Here is a 22,759-nt window from a genome sequence, read left to right as displayed (position 1 = left end):
GACTGCTGGCCATAGTTAGCTACGTTTACATTTTTATATTAATGGACAAATATCCTTAGCGTTGGCAACTCTCATGTTTGATGTTCAAAGGGTGCAGATTGTCGGTGAATAAATGTATATCCATGTGTCATTCCCATATGGAATCAAGATGACTGTTTATTTGAAGTTTCTGGTTGTCTACTGAGACGCAGATAGCTGTTGTCGCTAGTAATGGCTGCTTGGGTCGGCCCAAGATGGCGGGGTTTGGACAAGAGTGAGAAATATTCTGTATTAAGTGATACGAGTAACGTATACCGTTCAGTAGTGTGTTCAAAAAGACATGCAGAAATTTTATGGTCCCTGCTTTGTCGACTTGTCATTTGCATGAATCCTGAAGGTTTTGCGTATCAGTGCGCTGACTGTGTACCACCCTGCGTTGTGCACACTAGCATCAACCTGTAGTGGGCACATTGAACAGTGAACAAAGGACACTCTTAACAAAACGACTTTATTTTCAGTAAATCGTTGTTATTTGTATCACTTTCATTGAAGTTCAGACTAAGTTTTGGTGTCGGTAGAGAGCTTTACTGTCAACTAAGATAACTGTAAACAGTATTGTGTTCAGAGGTTTACGTTTGTCCGTAAACCATTCAAAAACACGTCCACCTTTCAAAGCATATTAACGGAACCAGAATAAACTATTTGGCAGTGCGACTCTTCGTTGGGTTGGTTGTCTCCTCGTTGGCTGCTCAAACTAATGCTGTACATAACCTGTGTTTAAAAAAAAGATGTCAGTGCCTACGTCGTTTTTCCCTCATCCATATGACTTGCCAATCAACTCATCTGTTAACGAGTTTGGCCTGAGAAAATAGTAATTCTGCATTTGAATGCCTTGATTACAGCTCTTATACCTCTGCATTAGATGTGCTGCAGTTTTCAATTTTGAATTCTTAAAACTTGTGTATATTTTGAGAGAGATCTTTCATGTCAAATTGTGCAGTCTTTGTTTTAGTTTCTGGGTAGTTCAGTAGTGATGCTGTCGGAACTTATTTTCCACCTTCACTTACATTGTTGTTTTAATCACTGTGGAGTTGAAAGCAACGTCTCCATGTTCCAAATCGATGTCTGGTTTTTCTACAGTGTTTTGCAAAACACTGTAAGATGGTGGGCTCCGAGCTCAGTGAAGTAGTGGCCATACAGTAATACTATTCAGTGCAGAGACAGGGCAGCATCTCCAATGCTCTTCCATGATTTGTATTGACCTTTGAAGTCGCCGGTTATGGCAAGGCCTTTGCTGTTGTGGTGTGATCTTTAGAGAGATACAGCCTAATGTTTTGAGGAATGTAAACAATGCTCTCTGGTAGGAGTTGTACATGCTCTGGTAGTTGGTCCCAGGAACCTAACAGTAATGTCATGAACCTTAACTGGGGGAAATTTTGAAGTGTAATCTATTGCTTCTTCTGGGCCAGTTTAAATGACCATACCGATCAGTCTGTAGCATGTACGTATTCGTTTGTTGCACGAGTTGATAACTCGAAAAGCTAAAACGGTGTGTGCGTGTGCGCACGCATGCACGCGCTCGAGACCCCATGCTCATTTCTTTTACTGTTTGCAGTTACTCTGATTGCTGCCATGCTGTTGATGGGAAGGAAGACGTGCTGAATGCATATTGGGTTTGTAATACCAGCTGGGTAAGAGGAGTTTGTCAGCCCAGGAAACTGGAACATATGGCTATATAGAAAGTGTATCATTTGCCGGCAGCTGGAGACTGCTGTGTAGCTGCCACCCCCTCCAGCCTCCACTCAGTAGGTGTCCCTCCATATCATTGACCATTGATCCCACACAGGGAATTTCCCTCTGTATGCACGGTTTGGGTTGAGCTCTTTGTATCGTGAGGTGGTACTCTAAGCTGCAGCAAAGTGTGTTCATTGGTCTGAGAGCAGTAGGTCATTGTATGAATCTGCAAAAAAAAAAAAAAAAAATTAAGGTTTTAATAATTGTCCTGCTTTAGAGAAATGGGCCTGTTGTTGAGTAAACGAGGCTTCATTAAATAGAAGAAAAAATGTTGTAAGCGGCCAGTGTGTGTGGTTTATTTATTTATTTATTTATTCCCCCCCCCCCCCCCCCTTTCCTTGGTGATAACGGAGAGAAGATGCTTAACAGTGTTTAATGGCTTTTCTATTTTAACTGGCACAAAAGAAGAAACTGCCTCACGTTAAGGTCATTAAGGCAGAATAGTGATGATGTATGGTAATTAGTTTACAGCTTTTGGGTTGGATTGCTCTAAATTTTTACCTTTTGCTTTTGAAGTACTGGATGCAACGTTGAGTTTTTATCAGATGCATAGCTTGTACAATACATCTGTAACTTTTTTTTTCCCTCCTTTTTATTTTGTGAAGAATGTGCTGTTATATGTTGTTATTAAGGATAGCTTCACCCCCCCCCCCCCCCCCCCCCCCCGTAAATTTGTTCAGCGTGCATTGTATGCATCAATGTGAAATCAAAATGTCGTTGAGAGCACATGACGTGACCCACTGTTTGCTTTGGATAAAGCTTGGCTCCAGCAGCAAGCAGCCAAGAGTACGACAGGTTTTTTCTTTTTTATAAATCTTAGATTGTTCTGTGCAAACACCTTTTTCTTTTGGTCTACAAATGACCATATTATGGAGTACAAACTTGAAAGTGTGATAGCCTCTCCAGTTTTGATATGACTTTTTTTTTTTTGTTTGTTTGTTTGTTTCTGCTGCCTCTCTTTAGTCTCTCGGTAATTTGGAGATTTTTCAGTGGTGTGTAAAAACAGATGTCTGAGTGGTTGAAACGTCTGTCATGAAAGGACTTCGTTGCAGTTTAGAACAGTGACATATTCACACATTTCCATTTCTCTGATAGAAATGGTCCCTTATTTTTTTTTTAAGAGACAGATGTGGAATATCTGTAGCTCTGAACTGCTGGCGTTGGGTTGTTCTAATATTGCATGAACATTAATGTGACGAAAAATATGGCTGGTAGTGCAGCCCTGTTTTTTTTTTTTTTTTTTTTTTTTTTTTTTTCCCCACATCAAAGATTACATGGGCAGAGTGTCTGGAGAGAATTGGTGTTTTTCTGTGAGAGCCAAATATTCATTTGCTAAATATAAAGATATGTAGTTTGCATCAGACAATTGGATTTCTGGCACTTTTTAGATCTAATGTTGCCAATGTTCTAAGAGAACTTAGTTCTTCAGCTTTTGTTCAATTTACAGAAGTATCGGCTGTCTGATCTAGCAGAGCTTGTTATTGAAGGGTTTTTTTTTTTTGAAGTTCAAAGGGTTCAATAAAAAAAAGTGGTTTCACTGCCAATAGCAGCTAATGTCACATTTTTTTCATCTTCCTGCAAATTCACAACTTGGCAACCAGAAAAAAAAAAAAAACGTGCAAAGAACTACATTTTCTCTGCCTCACGTTGGGAACAGCAGTCTGTCTGCCTGTCTGTCTGCCTGTCTGTCTGCCTGCCTGTCTGTCTGTCATGCCTCGTTCCTTTGCTCCTAATTAAAAATGGAAGCTTCAAGTCCTCATTTGGAGAACTTTTTTTTTAAGTTGAAGAAGTGGTTTTAATATTTTCTAACCTGTCCCAGGCTTTGGACAGACTCATTGGCAGGATTTTTGGTCTTAACAAGACGACTCCCAGACCGTTTCTCTGGCTCATATCGCCAAAGTCCAGTCACAGTCCTCGTCTTTTTAAAACCTTTTCTCTGGCTCATATCGCCAAAGCCCAGTCGCAGTCCTCGTCTTTTTAAATCATGGCACAAAAGGTAGTCTTCTGAGGAGATCAGCCTCACTGACTGGGAAAGGGTTTCAGTTGTCCTTTAAGAGGGCACTCTGAGAAATATTTTATGGAAAAAAAAAAAAAAAAAAATATATATATATATATATATATATATATATATATATACATATATACAGTGTATGTATATGATTTGCGTGTTTTTACCAAACAAACACAACCCAATGAACAGCAGGTTACTTCCCCGAATCTTGAGGATTGATATGTTTTTTGTTTTTTTCCCAATGCTTGGTATATTTTTGATATACTATTGATAAACATATTGATGATGATGATGATGAGTGTCTACACACGTGTGTGTGTGTGGCGTAGAGATGTTATGTTGTGTTGGGAGAGGAAGACGAGGTGAATTTGACGTCATGTGTTGGAGCTCTGTCGGTGCTCGGTCAGCCTGACGTGTGACAGAACCAGCAGGAAGCAGCAGAATCGCAGATGGTCTGGATCTGTCCACTTGGCGACAGCTCCTCTTCCTCCTCTGTTTGTTTATTTATTTTGATTTTATTTATTTATTTATTACAGCCCCTGTGTTTTACCTGGGGTACTGTCTCACACTAAGGTTGATTCACTGGTGGTCCGTTTGAAAGGGGGGTTTTGGGACGCTGGCCCGTTCTCCAGCACAGCTTGGCCGCGTTTTTGCCTGGAGCTGTCAGGGTTTCTCTCCAGTCTGTGCAGGTCAGGGGAAAAAAAAACACATGCTTTAGTTTTATCATTAGAGTAAATGGTTGTGATGTTAACATGAAGGAATTATGATCATTACCCAGAAAAATTTCGAAATAATTTGGAGTTATTTCTCTAGAGATATATAGAGCCGTGTTGTGTTATAGACTCCAGCTATCTTGATCGGCACCGTATTGACCAGATCTGATGTTTCGTGTCAAACGGAGAGGCTCACAGCAGCGGTTACTGGTGCGGTTTCTGTGGTTAGACGGCCACAGATCTGGTTCCGTATGGTTTTGGACGGCGTAGTGACGAGGGAACTGACCCAGTAAATGAAGAGGTTTGGACCGGAACACTGAGCTTGATGGTTCACTCACGAGCAATGTGCTCAAGTCCTCTCGAGTTTTGTGGCCTCCAGTATAGAAAGTGATAATTGCATTTTTGCTCTGGCCAAGAGCGTTATCTTAATTAACATGCGCTAAATGTAATTTTAAATGAGCATTGATTCAGAGTGGTTGTTAATGTTAAAGTGACCTGTTTAAGGCAGAGGTCATCTTTGCTGCCTCGCGTGGGTTTGTAGTTACGCCAGGACTTTACTGCTTTGGTTGTCATGTGGTACTGAAGTTGTAACTAAGGTTCTGTTTTATTACTGTTGTTATTGGTAAAATGAATCTTTTGCAGTGACATGTGATTGGTTTGGGGAAAAGTGCGCTCTGTCTTTCCGTGTTCCAACAGGCTTTGCCAGTTTTTTGTCTGGTCTGGAAGTCGGCGTGTTTTAGTTGGCGATCGACTCTTTTTTCCAGTTGTTTGTCGGACCCATGGTTTTTTTTTTAATGTTTTTTTTTCACAGGGATATTTGCTTTTTTGGAAACGCAAACAGCTTGATTTCTGGGAATTCTTTTGTATCATTGACGCGTGCTTTTAGGGAAGTGTACAATAATTTTTATAATCGGCTGTTAGGCAGAGGCAGCGGTTGTTTGAAACGTGGTGAGGACACAGCTCCTCTGTGTGTGGGAGATGACGTGCATCGTTAGGAGAAGGGAGGGACTTTTAACTCTGAGCAAATCGGTGCCAGAGACTCAAACTCTCTCTCTCTCTCTCTCTCTCTCTCACTGACCAGCAGTTGGGATCTGCATGAGACGCTTTAACCGCTTCCTTTGCCTCGTTCCATACAACGGAGAGGAGGGCGTTTGTCCACCGCGGTTAATTATAATGGGTATTTTTAAAAATGTATGCGTGTTTTTGTTTTTGTTTGTTTGTTTGTTTGTTTGTTTTGTTTTTGTAACTGACCACAGGTATTTGTGAGTAGCATGAAAACCGAATTATACCGCGGCTCCTGAGACAAAGTTGCGTCGGTCCTCCTGTGGGCTCGTGTTTGGTTGACGGTCACTGCAGGATGTGGCCCAGTTCACCTGTCGTTCCAAACAGCTCTAGATTGCCTGCGTCCAGGGTTAGCTAGCTAGTGGAGGACCTCACAGACTGTGATTCAGATTCTGTGAGGAACCAGCCAGCCTGTTTTGTTGATGGCTAAACTCCATTTCCCTTCATACTTACATAAAACAAACGTAGGTTAAATATCAACAGTGGTTTTTATAAGCTGTTGGCAGTGCCTCGACTAGCTGTCTGTTCTTACAGTCTGGCTCTGTAACAGATCATTGGCTCATGAATTGACGTTTTCAAAGCCTTCCTCCGGGACTGTGACGAGTGACAGACTGTGAGCGCTTTATTAAGACAGATATGAGAGTTTTGAGCTTCAGGGCTGAATCTCTCTCAGACTGGGTTAAAGCGGTAGAGTTTCTCTTATTGAGGAGCTGAAACAGGATTACTCATATCTGTTGAGTGTGTCTCAGTATCTGTGGTTAGTAATGTGTTCAGAGGCAACAGTATGCAATACGGTTAAAAAGATTCCTCTCAATGTTACCTTCAGCAGGAGAGTGAAGACACCGTTTAACTTTTAGATATCATTTTCACGAGTGTTTGTTTGTGGTCATGTTAATGTATGTAGTTTAGAACTTCAATCCAGTCATGTCCAGTCAGACTCACACTGGCTTGTCTCTGCCAGTGGTTTTACTGGAAACTGTTGAACCAGTCACTCTTTGAGATCCCCAGTCCCTGTCCTATCCTGCTCAACCTATACATGTTTTGATGAAGCCAGTTGAAAAGCATATTGGTAAAGAGATCAATTAAGTTGGTTATCTAAGTTCTCTTTGCGTTGACATACGAGTCCTGTGCTCCTAAATGAGTGGAAAATCAGATGAGATCTGGTCTTACTGAGTTTAGTCTAGGTTTATCCGTGGGTCGGGTGCAGGTGGTCGGTTTGTGTGTTGTATCAAAACGAAAACGCGTGTAACTTGACCTCCTCGCACTGGAGCGCAGCAGTCCAGTCGTGAACCGATCGTATGGGTTTTCTGGTAATTGCTTCTTATTTGGTCCTGGAAAAATCATTAAGTTTCTTATGGAGGGATATTTATCTTGTGGATGTTTCTCTCGTCCTGCCTGTAATTGGAGATTCCTTCGCTCTCACTTCAGAAAGGCCAGTGAAGCTTCAGGATGTGATCAGATATATGAAATTAGATCATTTTCATGCGGTATGTGCCTCTTGTCACAGCGAACAAGTAAGTTTAGAAGTTGCAGCTTTTTTTTTTTTTTTTTTTTTTTTAAATGTTGCGTTCTTCTAGGGTACTTCTGAATACGGTTCTCTGATGGCTTTGAACAGTTGAACTGTTGGAAGATGCACCTGTTTAATTCCCAGTTGTTTATTTCAGTTGTTTGTCTCGGTCGGTGATTCAGCAGTGTCACGTTACAGCGGCTCTTTCTAACTGGTCTTGTGGCTTAAGTGTTCTGTCTCGTCCAACGTGTCACCTTAGTACTTTTCTTTGGAAATTACAATTAAATCAGAAGAAAGAAAACCAGCTCTGTCTAGGTAAATTGTTGAGTTGCTGTGAGCGTGTTCACATAGCGTGGGAGTGAGCGCTGATGTCAGAAACCCGTAATGTAGTATTATTGCAGTTTCGGTGGCTCATATCTGTGGTCTGAAAAAACGTTGAGGTTTAGAGCTCGAAACATGTTATCTGCCTGTCTGTCTGTCTGTCTCTCTCTCTCTCCCTCTCCCCACTAGCCTGTGGCTTTTTATCTGTCTGTCTCTCTCTCTCTCTCCCTCCACTGCCCTGTGGCATTTCATCTGCCTGTCTGTGTGTCGCTCTCTCTCTCTCTCTCTCTCTCTCTCTCTCTCTCTCTCTTGCCTCACTGTCCTGTGGCATTTTACCCTGTGTGCACCCTGGAGAACTCTCACCCTCTGACTGTGTGCACCCTGAGGATCAGAGTCGCCAAAACCGGGTGATTTGGATGCGGCTTACCTTATTTCTCCTTTTTTCAGAAGGAAGTTAAATTACGAAAATAAAATGTTTTGTTTTGATTTCTTTAAGAAATTTGATTTGAGCTATGGAAAAGTTCAGCTCAGCTTCTGATCAGTCAACTCAGTCCAGTCTGAGTCAAAAATGTACTCCGCGTAGGAAGTTTTATATAATATTTTGGTTTATTTGATGAACTCAGATACTTTACAGGGCACTGAACTTTTGCCTGCTGTTATTTGTTAAAGGGCAAACCCAGACTGTGTTTTTTTGGGGTTTTTTTCTCAGAGTAAAACGGTATCAAAATGTCATTGAACTGCTATTGCAACAATCAAATAGTTGACACTTTGCCATCGTGTGTGTGCGTTTGTTTGTTTTTGTTTTTGTGTGTGTAGGGGGGGGGGCTGTGTGTGTGTGTGTGTGTAGAAAGTGAAAAGTGCACGCAGCATCCTTTTTGTTGTTGTTAGTCATATTCTGACCAAGTGTTGAAGCATCTCCGTGTTGAAGCATCTCTGGTTTCTGTTTTTTTTTTTTGGGGGGGGGGGGGGTGATTTTTCTTTTTTTTTTTTTTGGCAAAGTTTCATGCTCATGTTGAGTTCAAATGTTTTGGTTTTTACAAAACTGTCATCATTTTTGGGAAGGAACGCAAAAGGAGCGAGTTAGATTAGACTTTTGCCAGTTCCCAATTTTTGGCAAAAGAAGTTTTAGATGCAGCATACTTCACGTCCTAAAAGTAATCTGTTCTTTTCCTCATGTCCTCTGCCATTTTTCTGTCATGTTTCTCACGCTACAAACCCCCAATGACTCTCTAAGCAAATTCTCCTGTTTTGACCAGGGATGCACGATATATCGGTGACCAATACATCGGTGGCCGATAAGTGAGAGAATTCAATCATTATTGCTCTGATAATGGAATTTCAACCGATAACTTAAACCGATAATTTGGATCCTTAATTTCCCTCCAATATGCGTGGCTTAGGCACATGCTAGTAACTGTTGCCTGGACTACCTGCAAGCTTGGTGCCTCTGTCCTAAGAGAAGTAAACATGTCGGCGGTGTGGATGTATGTCACTGTTTCAAGAGAGGACAGTACACTTGTAATTTGCAGTAAATGTTCGGTTGAAGTTCCACAAGGAGGAAAGAACATGAGTTGCAACACAACTAAACTAACCAGCCATCTTAAGACACGTCATGGCAGTGATGTCTTCAAAGAATATGAAGCTGCTAGTATTACCAAGAAAACCAAACCTCCAGGAAGTGCAGCCATTTCCAAAATGGAGGTATTTGATAAGGGCAGAAAATTTGCCAAAGACAATAACAAGGACGACATGTCAGGTGCCGTAGTGCATCCTGTTAACTGTTAGGGCTCTCTATAGTCATGCAGTGTTTTGCTTTGGATTTATAGCCTATGATCCTGATTTCCTGTTTGTAGGACTACTTGAAGGTGGAAAATATAATTTAATGTGATTGATGAAGCTAGGAATGCTCCAATCGATCGACCATCAATCATTATCAGCCGATGTTCACTCTAAATAGTTTGATCAGAGATCTTGCTGCTAATTCTACTTCAGTATGTAGCTGCTGCGGAAGACTCACTGATATGACGTCACAAGTCATGTTACTTTCCAAAATAATAACGACCGCCTCTCATCCGCTAAGAAATCGCCAAGGCGTCCTTTCGTTGACCTTTTACCTTTTTAGGTGGGTAGCGTTAGCCTGGCTCGGGAGGTAAAAACAATAACAACATGTCCAACAACGCTGACGCAGTTTACAGTGCATAGTCAAATTTAAAATCGAAAGTTTGGAAGACATTTGGACTTTACAAGAAGGAAGGAACATTGGACAAAAGTCTGTCCATTTGTAAGGTAGAACAGTGGGGGTGTGCATCTCTCCCTTGTAAGTACAGCGGTGAAACCTATGCGGGTGACGAGGGATCTGTGGATGCTAGTGCAGCTAGCACGAGCAAGAACACGCAATACAAAGACACGGATATTATACACTTTCTCCAGCCACAACTCAGCCACAACTCGGCGAGGTCTAAGGTAACCACGGCATCTGTAGCCTGTTTTTTTTGTTGCAAAGGACTTAAAATGTTTGTTCATACAGTAAGTCTTTTTGTCTGCGCCTGTTGGAAAAGCAATAAACACAATGACGTGTAGTTCAGAAACGTTTTTTTCCCCTCGTGCCATAAAGTAGCAGAAATACTCAGGATTCCCTGGTCTTTTATGAAATATATCCGTTTGAAGGTAAGCAATTCCACTTTTATAGAAGTGGCTTATTTTAATTTACAATGGAAAATTAATGTCGGATCTCGTCTTTTAAGGGAGAGGTGCACATCCCTAGCAAATAAATAGATAATGCTACACAATAAACAGAACACTTTAAATGGAAGATCTCCCCCACCAACCCTTTAATCGGCGAGGTAACCAGTATCGGCCGATTCTGATTTTGGTGATCGGCCCCAAAAGCCCTGATCGAAGCATCCCTAAATTTCTTTGAGATGACCTTTCTTGTGTTGACCAGTGTAACAGAACTATTAACAGTGGGGGGGCTGGGGAGGCTGATCAATCTGAAATGTTAACCTTTTTGTCCTCTTTACTCTTGAATTTGTAAAAACTAATGTTATCAGTTATCGCATCGTTATCGCATCGTTATCGGCCACAGCAAACAGATAATTATCGGTCATTGTTATTGGGGCCTTAAAATTCCATGTTGGTGCATCTCTGGTTTTGAGAAAAGAAGCAAGAAAAACGCTGAGCGTGTTTTTCATCCTTTTTCCTCAGCATGTACCATGTGCTCAGCTTCCCTGTCCTACCGTAATTAATGATCATGAACAGCAGAATGTTTGTGATCTTAATCTTAGATTTCTGCTTTTCCAGGTTTCTAGCTGAATCGCATATAGAAGCGCAGCTACTGCTGGCCCAAACAAAAGCTTTTTTGGCAGTATTGTGAATGTGTTTGTGTGAACAAAGTGGGTCTTTAGAGAAAGAGCAAACCGTTTTGTCACTGAGAGGTGTGTGTAGGGGTGTGTGTGTGTGTGTGTGTGTGTGTGTTTTGGTTCTTGCTCATGTAGACCCATTGAAATGTTACTACAGCAACCACAAATGATACAGTGATACAGACCTGTATCTCAGAACATGAAGTAAAAACATTCTAAGAAACAGTTCATATCGTCATTCCGCCCCCCCCTCCCCCCTCCCCATTGCTTGGGGTGTAAGACACCAGTAGAGTCCTATATGTCTTACCAGTCTGAATATTTCCGCCATTTTCACATCACTGGTCCTGTTAGTGTCCTTGGGCTGCCAGGTTTAGGACTGGCATTTCTACAGAGCTTTGGAACAAACGCTTTCCTATCTCTGAGCGTGACGCTTCGCTGTAAAATCACGGTTTAATCGATGCATATCTTTAGTGTTGCTGCTCTTTTCGTCCCCTGCTCACCCATTCGTTACAATGTTTGCAAATCATTTTAAATCTCACACTTTGCGTGATGTTAAAACAGGAATGGAATTTCCCAGCTGAGCAGAGAGTGACTTTTTAAGCAGTAATTTGTAGCAGATTGTTTGGTTGCGTGTGGGCCATAAATCTATTAGCGTTTGATGATTGGCCCGAGACCATAAAGTTGCAATTCGTGTCATCGAATGACTTCATTTACGATACGTTGGAACACAGAATATCTCCTGCAGCACCGGTCGTCACATGCCGCTCTGAGAATTCACCGTGTGTGACCCTGACTCTAACCCTAACCCTGGCCTGGATGATCACTTCTGTTTTAGCATCAGGTCATGCTGAACAACTCTTAACATTCCCAAATCTGCCTTTTACGGAATTCAGAGGAGTTTTTTGGGAAAGCTTCTATAGGCGAGGCCCTTGCACAAGCCCCGAAAGCACGCACGTAGGCTGGGAATTAGTTTAAAGCAACTGGGGACAGTCAAATACAGGCCATGTCATGATGGGAAAGGGTGAACATGAATTGGATTGCAAGAGCACCAACACTGGATAGTTCATGGCTCCCATCCTAGTGTTTTCAACATTTCTTCTCTTTGGCTTCGGGAATCTCTGTATAAAAACATGATAATGTATTTTATCAGAGAGCGAGCGCGAGTGTGTCCTATTCAGCGCGTTTGTATTCCTCACGAGAAAGACGACAGCGTCGAAAGATGAAATTCTTTGCTGAATTGTTCCCGTTAAAATTATTTTTACTTTTGAGTGTGATTGAATCGATTTTGCTACAGCGCATGGTAACACAACAGCACTAACATTATATCAAGAATCGGCGAGAACATTTGCGTGTGCTTTTGGGAGAGTTTTCCAGAAAGTGAGATTTTACCTTTGTAATTGATGCGTGAACGTCGTGTAAAGCGAGGTTCTCGCGGTCTCAAAACCTCACGTAACCCACGTTGGCTCGGCTCTCTCACGTGGGCCGGGCGTGGAGGCGACAGGAGCCAATGCCATTGCAATGTAGGTCAGCTGACGCATGATCAAATCAGTTATATGTTTATGCAAAAATAAAAAGGACTCCCCACCCCACCCCACCCCCCCCCCAACAAAAAAACAAAACAAAACAAAACAAAAACATATTTTTTTTAACACTAACTTTAATGAAATGATTTTGGATTCTTGTTGCATGCAGTCGCATTGTTGAGAATCACCACATGGCTTATGACCATGATTAGTCATCTTTAATTACACACACACACACACACACAGAGTTTACTGTACTTACTGCTAATAAAAGCTGGCTGTGGTGTATTGCCATTGTGTTAACGCCCTGTGTTTCTGTCCTCAGGCTGTTCGCTGCTATGACTCTTTAATCTTGAAAGCTGAGGGGAAAGTGGAACCTGAGTTATTCTGCCAGCTAGGTCACTTCAACCTCTTACTGGAGGATTACCCGAAAGGTGAACGTCTTACATTCTCAAAATCCGCATCTGTCAGTGCCCCCACCCCCTCCAATCCCCTTGTCTCTCCCTTTCTCTCCCAACCTTAACATCTTATTTTGGTGTTTGATGTCTATGGTTTTTAACTTTTGGTTCTTAATCTTGATTGGCTGATTATCAAGCTGGAGTGACTTTTATTGTCATCTGTGCATTAGATGGTCTTTGGCTAAACAGAGCTGTCAAGCTCTTTACATTGCTGAACTGATTACTAATGGACAATACTAAGACCTAACTTCTCATGACTTGTCTGATTTTTTTTTTCTTTTTTTAACTCTCTCTTTTGGCAGCGTTATCTGCATACCAGAGGTACTACAGTTTACAGTCAGACTACTGGAAGGTAAGGAACCACCTGTTTCTCTCTCGGTGTCAGATGCAGTTGCCTGTAACTGAGGTTTGACTAAACTGTTTAAGCTTGTTCCTGGGTGGCGTTGATTTTGCGACACATTGCGAGAGAAGCAGGCAGGTTTGCGGTGATGGGGTAGGCTTTGCGTTCAGGAGGAGACTCTGATGCCTGGCCTTGCAGTGTCTGGGTACATGGTGGTTTGGCCATTGTGACCATCCACTTTCAGAGGAATTCAGTGTTTTGGTTTTTTTCCTCTTTGTTTGTGTCACTGTGCAGTGTCGTAGTGCTTGGCTGTGGTGCACTGTCGGGAAAACTAATCAAAATCACAATTTTTGCCCCGGATTTTTTTTTTTTTTTGCCTTCTTAACTGTTTGCTACACATTAACAGCGGCTGTCTGGCAAATCAAGTTGTGCAAAATACCAGAATTTAAAAGTAAATTCCCACAGAGACCTGAATGATACTTTCTTTTTTATTTGTCTTTTTTATCTTTTTAAACTCGTTAGACATCATGAGGTTCAGTTACTTCATGCCACTTTCCTGGGAGCAGGATTTTCTTTGATGTTTTTTGATGAATGAAGTCATTCCAGGATATTCCAAGAAACTCCATTTGTGGAGGGGTTTTTTTTTTTTTTTTTTAAACAAATTCCCATGCAGTACCAGCCAGTGCAGTTTTGTCAAGTTCCCCTGGGTTGCACATTACACAGGTAACATTAAATTCAGCTCAATGGAAAAGGGAAGGGACTTTTTCTTTTTTTTTTTTAATTTTTATTTTATTGTTACGTTGTAATGGTTCGTTTCTTCACTCAACACTCAAAACCACTGACCTGTTTTCATACAATCACTTTCCCCACCCATGAAACTTTTTACCTTTTTTTTCCCCCTTCGTTTTTGAAGTTTGTTTTTGAAGTTTGTTTTCGTTTTCGTACGCTGTATGCTACTTGTTGAACCGCATTGAACTATTTTTCCCTCCTGTGGTTTGTCAAGTTTACTCATTCAGTCATAACTGCCAGCAAACTGAGAGTCTGAGGGGGGGTTTGGAGTGGGGGGGGCGGTTTCGATTGCTTGTCCTCTTGTTGAACCCACTGTTCAGACCAAAACTTTTTTGATGTTGCTCGGAAATACGACTCAAAAGTGTTGTGTTTAATGATTATTTTGAAGCGGTTACATTTTAATTGACTAGTAAGACTATTGTAACGCATCCAGCTGAAACTCTGTTTCAGAAAACAGTTGTTACTTTAGTCGCTGCTAAACTATGAAAGATTGTCTCCGTTTGTAGTATGATCAATGAATTGTGTTTGGTAAATTAAGGGCTTGTCCTGTCCCACTCACAGAACATCTCAGTCAGTCTGTGACGTGAGCTAGCGTCTCAGACGAACCAAAGTTTTAATGGAAAATGTCAAGTAATTGGTACTGTGTGTGTGCGTTTGCATGTGCAGGTGTATTGTTATCAAATCCAAACTGTTCACAAAACAATGATATATCTGTCTTCTTCAGTTCCCTTCAAAAAAGAAAGAGAGAGAGAGATTTATATGAGATGTGTATGTATGCGGTGTGGTATTGACTGGCATCCTGTGTGCTTTCTCCTATAGAATGCTGCCTTTCTATATGGCCTTGGTATGGTTTACTTCCATTACAATGCATTTCAATGGTAAGTCACTTCAGAGTTAATTGTCTCAAAATCTTCAGTTGTTAAACCATTGCAGCAGCAGAATTGGTGTTCTATCACAAAATCACCCAGTTACATACTTTTTTACCATTCAGCTGCATTACCAATCACTTTAATGATTAATGTGTACACACTGATCAATAAAATCAGCCCTGTCAGTATCTGGGCCAATTTTCAGATTTTTTACCAAACCAAGACTGTGACGTATTAACTGTGGTCCTCCATTATTTTAAGTGCAAATTAAATACAGCAAGATTTTTATTCAATCTTGGCTCTTCGTCTGTGGAATTCTGTTTGAAGCTGCTGTTCCACCAAGGTTCAGGAACTTTTTCAGACGCTAATTGGTTGTGGAACTGTCCAGTTTTTGTGCAGTTCCTGAACCTACTGGAGTAGGTTCTGAAAAACAGTTCAACACTGCGCAATCAGTCTGAATCCCTTCAACAGGAAAGGTTGGAAAGTTCCTAAGGTCCTGAAAAAGTTCCTGCAGTGTTGAAAATGTTGATGGGACAGTTCCTCCCACTGTTTCTGTAGTGAAGATTAATCAGTTTTAGATCCAGAATTGCTCTGTTGGTTGAAATTTGTAATACCCTATACAAAAGTGCTATTGTAGATGCTCATCTTCAGTTAGTTAATCAGAATCAGATTTACTGGCCAAATCTGTTAACACACACAAGGAATCTGGTTCTGGCTGTTGGTGTCTCTATAGCAATACAGACCATGTACATATTTTTTTTTAACCGACGATACACAATATACAAGCAATACACGGATTATATACAAGACAAAGAGTATACATAGAGTGTGTGTGTGGTAGTGTGTACCACAGTAATGTGCATTACATATGGAAATGAAATAGTGATGTATGAGTATTTGTACAGTAGATGTGGAGTAGGGAGTAATGACTGTCTGAAGGAAGACACAGGAGTATACCTGGGGCATAGACACAGGAGTATACCTGGGGCATAGACACAGGAGTATACCTGGGGCATAGACACAGGAGTATACCTGGGGCATAGACACAGGAGTATACCTGGGACATAGACACAGGAGTATACCTGGGGCATAGACACAGGAGTATACCTGGCGCATAGACACAGGAGTATACCTGGGGCATAGACACAGGAGTATACCTGGGGCATAGACACAGGAGTATACCTGGGGCATAGACACAGGAGTATACCTGGGGCATAGACACAGGAGTATACCTGGGGCATAGACACAGGAGTATACCTGGCGCATAGACACAGGAGTATACCTGGCGCATAGACACAGGAGTATACCTGGGGCATAGACACAGGAGTATACCTGGGACATAGACACAGGAGTATACCTGGGGCATAGACACAGGAGTATACCTGGGGCATAGACACAGGAGTATACCTGGCGCATAGACACAGGAGTATACCTGGCGCATAGACACAGGAGTATACCTGGCACATAGCAGATAGAAAAAGTGACGGCCATTTCATTGATTCACAATCAGTATTTTTCTTTTCTTTTCTGTTTCCCTTGTTTATTTATTTATGTGTTGTTTGTTTGTTTTTCAGGGCGATTAAAGCCTTTCAGGAGGTGCTTTACATCGACCCCGGTTTTTCTCGAGCCAAGGAGATTCACCTGCGCCTTGGACTCATGTTCAAAGTTAACACAGACTACGAGTCAAGTTTAAAGGTACCACCCGCTCCCAGCATTAAAGCAAGACTTCTCAGTCTGTTTATTCAGAGAACCTGGACACGCTAGCTTCTTAAACACGCACATGTGCATATGTAAGCACGCGCGCGCGCACACACACACACCTGTGTACCTGTGCCTATGCGCCTATAAAGTGTGTGTGTTTAAGAAGCCAGTGTATTGTATGTGTGTGTGTGTGTGTGTAATAAATATATGTGTGTATATATATATATGGGTGAGAGAGAGAGCTCGCCTGTTTGAGTGTGGAGTCTGTAAACATTGGTTCTTTACCTGTTTTATCTCTCTCTGTCGGTTCAAGCAATGAAAAAAAAGGTTGAGTGTGTGTGATTGTGCTCTCAGATGAGGGATAAATTCATTTGTCTGTGATTTAGCGTTTGATTACTGGTGATGTGTGGACAGTGTCAGCATGTAATCCCTGTCCGTTTTCTCTGTGTGTGTGTGTGTGTGTGTGTGTGAGAGAGAGAGACTGTGTGTGTGTGTGTGAGAGAGAGAGACTGTGTGTGTGTGTCTGCCAGCTCATTTCCATGCTGTCTGTGGGCTCAGTGAGAGACACAGACAGAGGAAACAGATCGAAAGCGAGGGAGTGAGAAGAGAGAAGGAAGCTTAGTGTTGAAGGTGTACAAAACCCTTGCTTTATTGCATCAGGACGTGAGAATAAGAGTGTGTGTGTGTGTGTGTTTTTCCCCCTGTTCCTTTTAAACCTCAGAGCATAAGCCTTAGCCAGGACCATGGTATGACAGATGATCTAAAAAACATAGTGTCCCGTAATTTGTCATGCAAGGGTTCAGAGACGTGTCATTGTCTTTAATGTTTGCATGGGAGCCAGAGCAGCAAAGCTGTAGTTGCTTTGGGAATGATCTCACTGTAAGTTTCGTTCTTTTTGTTTTTTGTTTTCCAAAGCTGAATGTGAGGTTTCAGTGTCCCTTTCTGGTTTGCTTCAGTGTTTTCAGAACTGGCTGTTGTGGTGTTCTGTGTCTTTGATCTGATTAGATCACAATTAATTCACAATTTACGGGCAGTGAGCAGGACGTCTATATAAGGCTATGAAATTGGGCTGCGTTTGCTGAGTCAGCGTGTTGTAAAGGAATCCAGTGACTGCATAGCTGTGTGTGCCTACGACCCTCTCTCTCTTTTCCTCTCTCTCTCTCTCTCTCTCTCTCTCTCTTTCCTCTCTCTCGCTTTCTCTCCCTCTCTCTCTCACTTTCTCTCCCTCTCACTTTCTCTCTCTCTCTCTCTCTCTCTCTCTCTCTCTCTCTCTGTCGTTCATTCAGAGTTTTCTTTTGTTGCAGTGTGTGTGTGTGTGCATGCGTGTGTCAGGATTTGTGTCTTGCCTTTTTTTTGGTCTCTGTGGGCTTTAGAAAATGTGTGGGGTTTTTTTTCCTCTGAAACAGTCAGAACCTGAAGTGAATGTGGATTCCTGGTTGAAATAAGGAAAGTGATGTGGATCAGATCATGGCATCATCATCATCATCATCATCATCATCACTCAGCTTTAGTGAACTCTACTGAACTCTCTCGTACAGGGGCTCGTGAAATCTGTGTGCGTGTTTGCCACAGAGCCACAATATATGATTAGCTTAGCTCTTCATATCCTGGTCTTCCGTTGTCTTCTCCCACTTCTCAGCCTTTACCTGTCCCCTGGGATGTTTGTTTTTGCATTCTCTCCATTAAAAGCAGTTAAGGGAATTTTCCTTCATAATAAGAAGGCCTTTTAATAAAACAGCTGAATCTCATTTGGCTAGCTTTTGAAAATGTTGCTAAATATGAGATTTGGCCATGGGGAAAGAGTAGGAGTTTTCCCCCACTGGGCTGTGTTGTCAGGATTTTTAAATAATCTGATGGATTATGTAGTCTTGTGTTCAATCTCATCAGTGTGGCGGTGAACACCGCTGTATCTCCATTTTCTCCTGCTCTCTGAAAATGCTCTCTTTGTCTTTTTCACCCTGTCTCTGATGCTGTTGACATCTCATCTCATTGACTGTAAATAGAAGACTAGTTGCTGTATTGGTCTGTGAGCCGCGTAGGGCAGACTGAGCACTGCTGTTTACCCTGTGAAACCTGCTGCTTTCTTTTAGAATTCATCCTTTCTTTCTCTCCTCCCTTTTTTTCCCCTTCTCTCTGTCCTTTTTCTTTCTTTAGCTTGGCTCTCAGGGTCTTATTAAGGTATTGTCTTTTTTTTTAATCGCTCTCTCTCTCTCTCTCTCTCTCTCTCTCTCTCTCTCTCTCTCTCTCTCTCTCTCTGCAGCACTTTCAGCTGGCTTTGATTGACTCCAGCGACTGCACTTTGTCCAAAGCTGAAAGTAAGTACCACGGATGGAAGCCTTCTGCTGCAATGCAGGTGTCCAGGGGCAAAAATGATCTGAATTATTAAAAAAAAGAACAATTAGAAAATATATATGCCTCTTGGGCTAAAGAAAACATCATCAATAAAATCATTCACAGATATCCAGCACTCAGTACTGAGGCGGTTGGATTGTTGTCTCGTGTTTAAAGAAAACTAGTTGTTTTTCTTGATGTGGTGCTATTTTATATAGTATATTGAATTCATTTTGCATGTTTACGTGATCAAGTCTCTAGAACATACAGAACACACTTTTTTTTTCTTTTTTTTTTTAAGCGTGTGCTCTACATTAGGTGGGTTTTGGTTTTTTTTATGTGTAAAAGGGAAAAAAACCCAACCCGTCCAGTAGGCTTGTTTATGATGAAATGATCTGCCGGCCTGTGAAGAGGGGCGTTGAGTTACACGCACTGTGTCCCCACAGTGAGACAAAGCTCAATATAAACCTAAATATCAGAGAGTGGTCCCCCATTCAGCTCACATCCACCGACGACCTAATCATCGCCCCTCCCACCTCGCTAAACCCTCCGCCAAGGAGGGAAAGGAACGCTTAACCGGAATACATTACGCTTTGCTGTTATTATTTCATTTTCCTCGCAAAATTCATATCGCCTGGAAACGGTTGCCTAGGAAACGCCAATACCCGTGCTGGCGTAGTGTTTGTGATCAGGCTGTGAGAGCAGCCTTCACACACACACACACACACACACACACGTTCGTACACACACAGACACACGCGCACACACACACACAGAGGGACATGAAGGGCAGACTCACCTCTCTGTCTGGGAAGAGTCATTCATTCTGCTGAAAGACAGCAGCAGCGCCTCGGACAAAGAAAAGCATCTCTCTCTCTCTCTCTCTCTCTCTCTCTCTCTCTCTCTCTCTCTCTCTCTCTCTCTGTTTCTCTCTCTCTCTCTCTCTCTCTCTCTCTCTCTCTCTCTCTCTCTCTCTCTCTCTCTCTCTCTCTCTCTCTCTCTGAAGGACCAGTTCAGTGCTGGCGTCACAATGCCAATGCCACTGCTCTGAACAGATCTGCTACATTTTCTTTTGTTTTTCTGTTTACAGGATCAGACTTTTTCTTTAATAAAATAGATGAAGTATTTTAATGTGTTTTATCTGATCTCACCTGTTTTGTTTTTTTTGTTTTGTTTTTTTTTTTTTTTTTAATTTTCTCTGATGTACAGTCCAGTTCCACATCGCTCATCTGTATGAGATCCAGGTAAGTTCATGTCTTTATTATTTGTGTGTCTGTGTTTCTCTCTCTCTCCCTCTCTCTCTCTCTCTCTGTTTCTCTCTCTCTCTCTGTCACTGTGTTTTGAGGTGTGAAAACCCTTAGTCTGTTGTCTAACCCTTGATGACTTTTCAACCCTGTAGTAAGGGATTTTTTATCAATTAGTTATATGCATGTAAGTGTGTCCGTGCCTACGTGCAGGAGCGTGAGTGCGTGCGGGAGTGTGTGTGGTTTAATCCTTCAGAACGTAGGGGATATTAAAGCCCCGGAATGTTCCGACCGCGTTTCCATGGAAACAGGCAGACGAGCCTCCGGCTCCTTCGCCTCCTTCGCCTGCTCTTTGCCACCATGTCAAGGCTGAGGTGTCCTCTCCTCCGAAGAGAGGAACCCCCCCCCCCCCCCCCCCCGCTTCTTCCCCCCTCCTCTGGTTGTAATCCGTAGCTGAGTTAATGAGGAGATGTCTTTCTCAGGGAGCTCATGGAGCACGCGCCTGCTGTGGCCATACTGTTGTTAATGCAAAAAAAAAAAAAAACCCGGTGTCCTCTCCCTCTTTTTGATACGTCCGGTTTCTGTTGGGGCCGGGTTTTTAATCGTAATCGTGTGCCGTGTTTTGTTTTGGCAGCTGTGCCTTCACTTCTAAACTACAGATAAAATGTCAGCCTTTTACTGACGTGTGTTTATGGAAGAAACTTACATGACGATTGTTTTATCAGTGAATCTTCACCTCTGTCACTGAGGTGCAGAATTTCTGTTTTAGTTTAGAGAATTGTTTTTGTTTTTTTTTTCCTTTATTTTTGAGAGCGAGAGTGAGACGGAGTGAGCCAGCAGTGTACAGACCCAAGTGAAGTTCTTATAAAGTTGGAACTGTGCCCTTGGGGAACGCGTCTTAGAGAAGTCAATGACGTGTGTGTGCGCGTGCGTGCGTGTGTGTGTCGCTCTGAAATCCCACTGAATGTGTTTTCCTCTCCTCTGCAGAAGAGGTACCGTGCAGCTAAGGAGGCTTACGAGAGCCTCCTGCAGACGGAGGACCTACCTGCACAGGTGAAGGCAACAACCTTACAACAGCTCGGTAAGTCTCCCCCGTCTGGTCCTCCTCTGCCCCGCGTGGGTATGTCACGTTGGGCTCGTATGGAAATTACTGGAGCTTCTGGAGACATGCAGCAAACACCATAACCAGGCAGTGCCAAAGGTTGTTGCGATGTGATTGGGGAAAGACGCTTGTGTTTCTGGTGTGGTTGAAGTTCTCCGATGCTGCAGCTTTAGGGTGTTGTTGTGATTTTGCCCGTGCGTGAATTGCTAATTGCCGGAGCATATGTCCTCACATGCAGGAGTGCATTCAGAGCCGCTCATCAAATATGTGTTTTACCAGCTCAGTAGCTTAGCTTAGTTAGCGCTCCAGCCAAGAGGCCTTGCAAAGCAGCCTTCTGTGATCTCTGTGGCAGAGACACTGTAAAGTCAAAGTGGAATGCTCATCTGAAATTATCTCATTTCAAACCGTTTTAACCAGACGTATTTCGGCTGTTTGGAGATCAGCGCTCTTGTTACCCTTGGAACAATCGCAAGTTCTAACCGTGGGACCGATGTACCATGTATTATGGGCCCAGTTTAATTACAACCCCCCCGACCTACATCACCACACCCCCCAGAATAATGCGTTGAATGTAAGTGTGTGAATCACTGTGGTCCCTGCAGATGGGCCGGCCCATTATGCCGCTGGCGATGACTCACTGATATCATTGTTCAAGTCGGACTTTGATGTCACCACAAGTTTTAGTTCATAAGGTTACCCTCTGACATTCATCATTGTTTTGGACAAACACACACACTTTTTTTTTTTTTTTTTCCACCCCCCCCCCCTCCCCTTGCCACTCAGTCAAAAGGCATTGCCTCTGTCTTCTGGTTTAGTTTTGGAACTAAGCGCGGCTTTGAAATAGAACGGAAATCTTCCTGTGTTTTTTTTTCTATGGTGAAGGAATGAACAGTTCCCCATCCTCAGCCGACTGCATTATTCTGCACCTGGAATATGGCTTATCCACCACTTTTTTTATGGCACACAACTTTATGGTCTCATTTTTTTTTATTTATGTTCTAATGGCACAGCGACAGGTCTGTGAGTCTAACACTGGACATTTTTATACACGTAATAATGTTTGATTTTTAACGGTGTGTGTGTTTTAATACTAACGGAGTGGAGTTGCTGGCAGGTTGGATGCATCACACGGTGGAACAGCTGGGAGACAAAGCCAGTAAGGACAGCTATGCGATCCAGTGTCTGCAGAAGTCTCTGGAGGCAGATCCGAACTCCGGCCAGTCCTGGTATTTCCTCGGCAGGTAGGAGAAACCTCATCGCCATCTGCCAGCAGGCCTTTTCATGGGGCATTTCTCTACATGATGCTGAATAAGTGGTGAATTTGCACAGAAATTGTGTGTGTGTGTGTGTGTTATTAAAGGGGATGGCTCAGTGTATTTTTATTTTGTTTGTTTGGCTGCATTTGTAATGTTTTTGTTGTAGGTGCTATTCGAGTATTGGGAAGGTCCAGGATGCGTTCATCTCCTACAGACAGTCCATAGACAAATCAGAGGCCAGCGCAGACACCTGGTGTTCCATAGGGTATGAGGCCTGTGTCCTCATAGTGCATGCAGAGCGTCAAGCTTGCGTTAACCCCGCCCCTCCTCCTGCCCACCCACCCATATGCCCCTCCCACCTGCCCCTCCCATCCTAGTCACCGTTAGCAAGATGTCTCCT

General features: G+C 42.6%; 1 protein-coding gene across 1 annotated transcript in view; it reads left to right on the top strand.

Moving 5' to 3' along the window:
- kdm6al (lysine (K)-specific demethylase 6A, like) overlaps positions 1-22,759 on the top strand; it is a 43,686-nt gene that overhangs the window by 1,333 nt on the left and 19,594 nt on the right. The window contains exons 3-11 of the mRNA XM_030781117.1: positions 12,595-12,703; positions 13,030-13,079; positions 14,676-14,734; positions 16,300-16,420; positions 18,687-18,741; positions 19,967-20,001; positions 20,989-21,082; positions 22,218-22,344; positions 22,526-22,624. Coding sequence (XP_030636977.1) covers positions 12,595-12,703; positions 13,030-13,079; positions 14,676-14,734; positions 16,300-16,420; positions 18,687-18,741; positions 19,967-20,001; positions 20,989-21,082; positions 22,218-22,344; positions 22,526-22,624 — 749 coding nt within the window. The remainder of the gene's footprint in view (positions 1-12,594; positions 12,704-13,029; positions 13,080-14,675; positions 14,735-16,299; positions 16,421-18,686; positions 18,742-19,966; positions 20,002-20,988; positions 21,083-22,217; positions 22,345-22,525; positions 22,625-22,759) is intronic.

Source organism: Chanos chanos, chromosome 8, assembly GCF_902362185.1.
Source record: "Chanos chanos chromosome 8, fChaCha1.1, whole genome shotgun sequence".
Taxonomy (NCBI): domain Eukaryota; kingdom Metazoa; phylum Chordata; class Actinopteri; order Gonorynchiformes; family Chanidae; genus Chanos; species Chanos chanos.
This window is presented reverse-complemented; position numbering and strand designations above follow the sequence as displayed.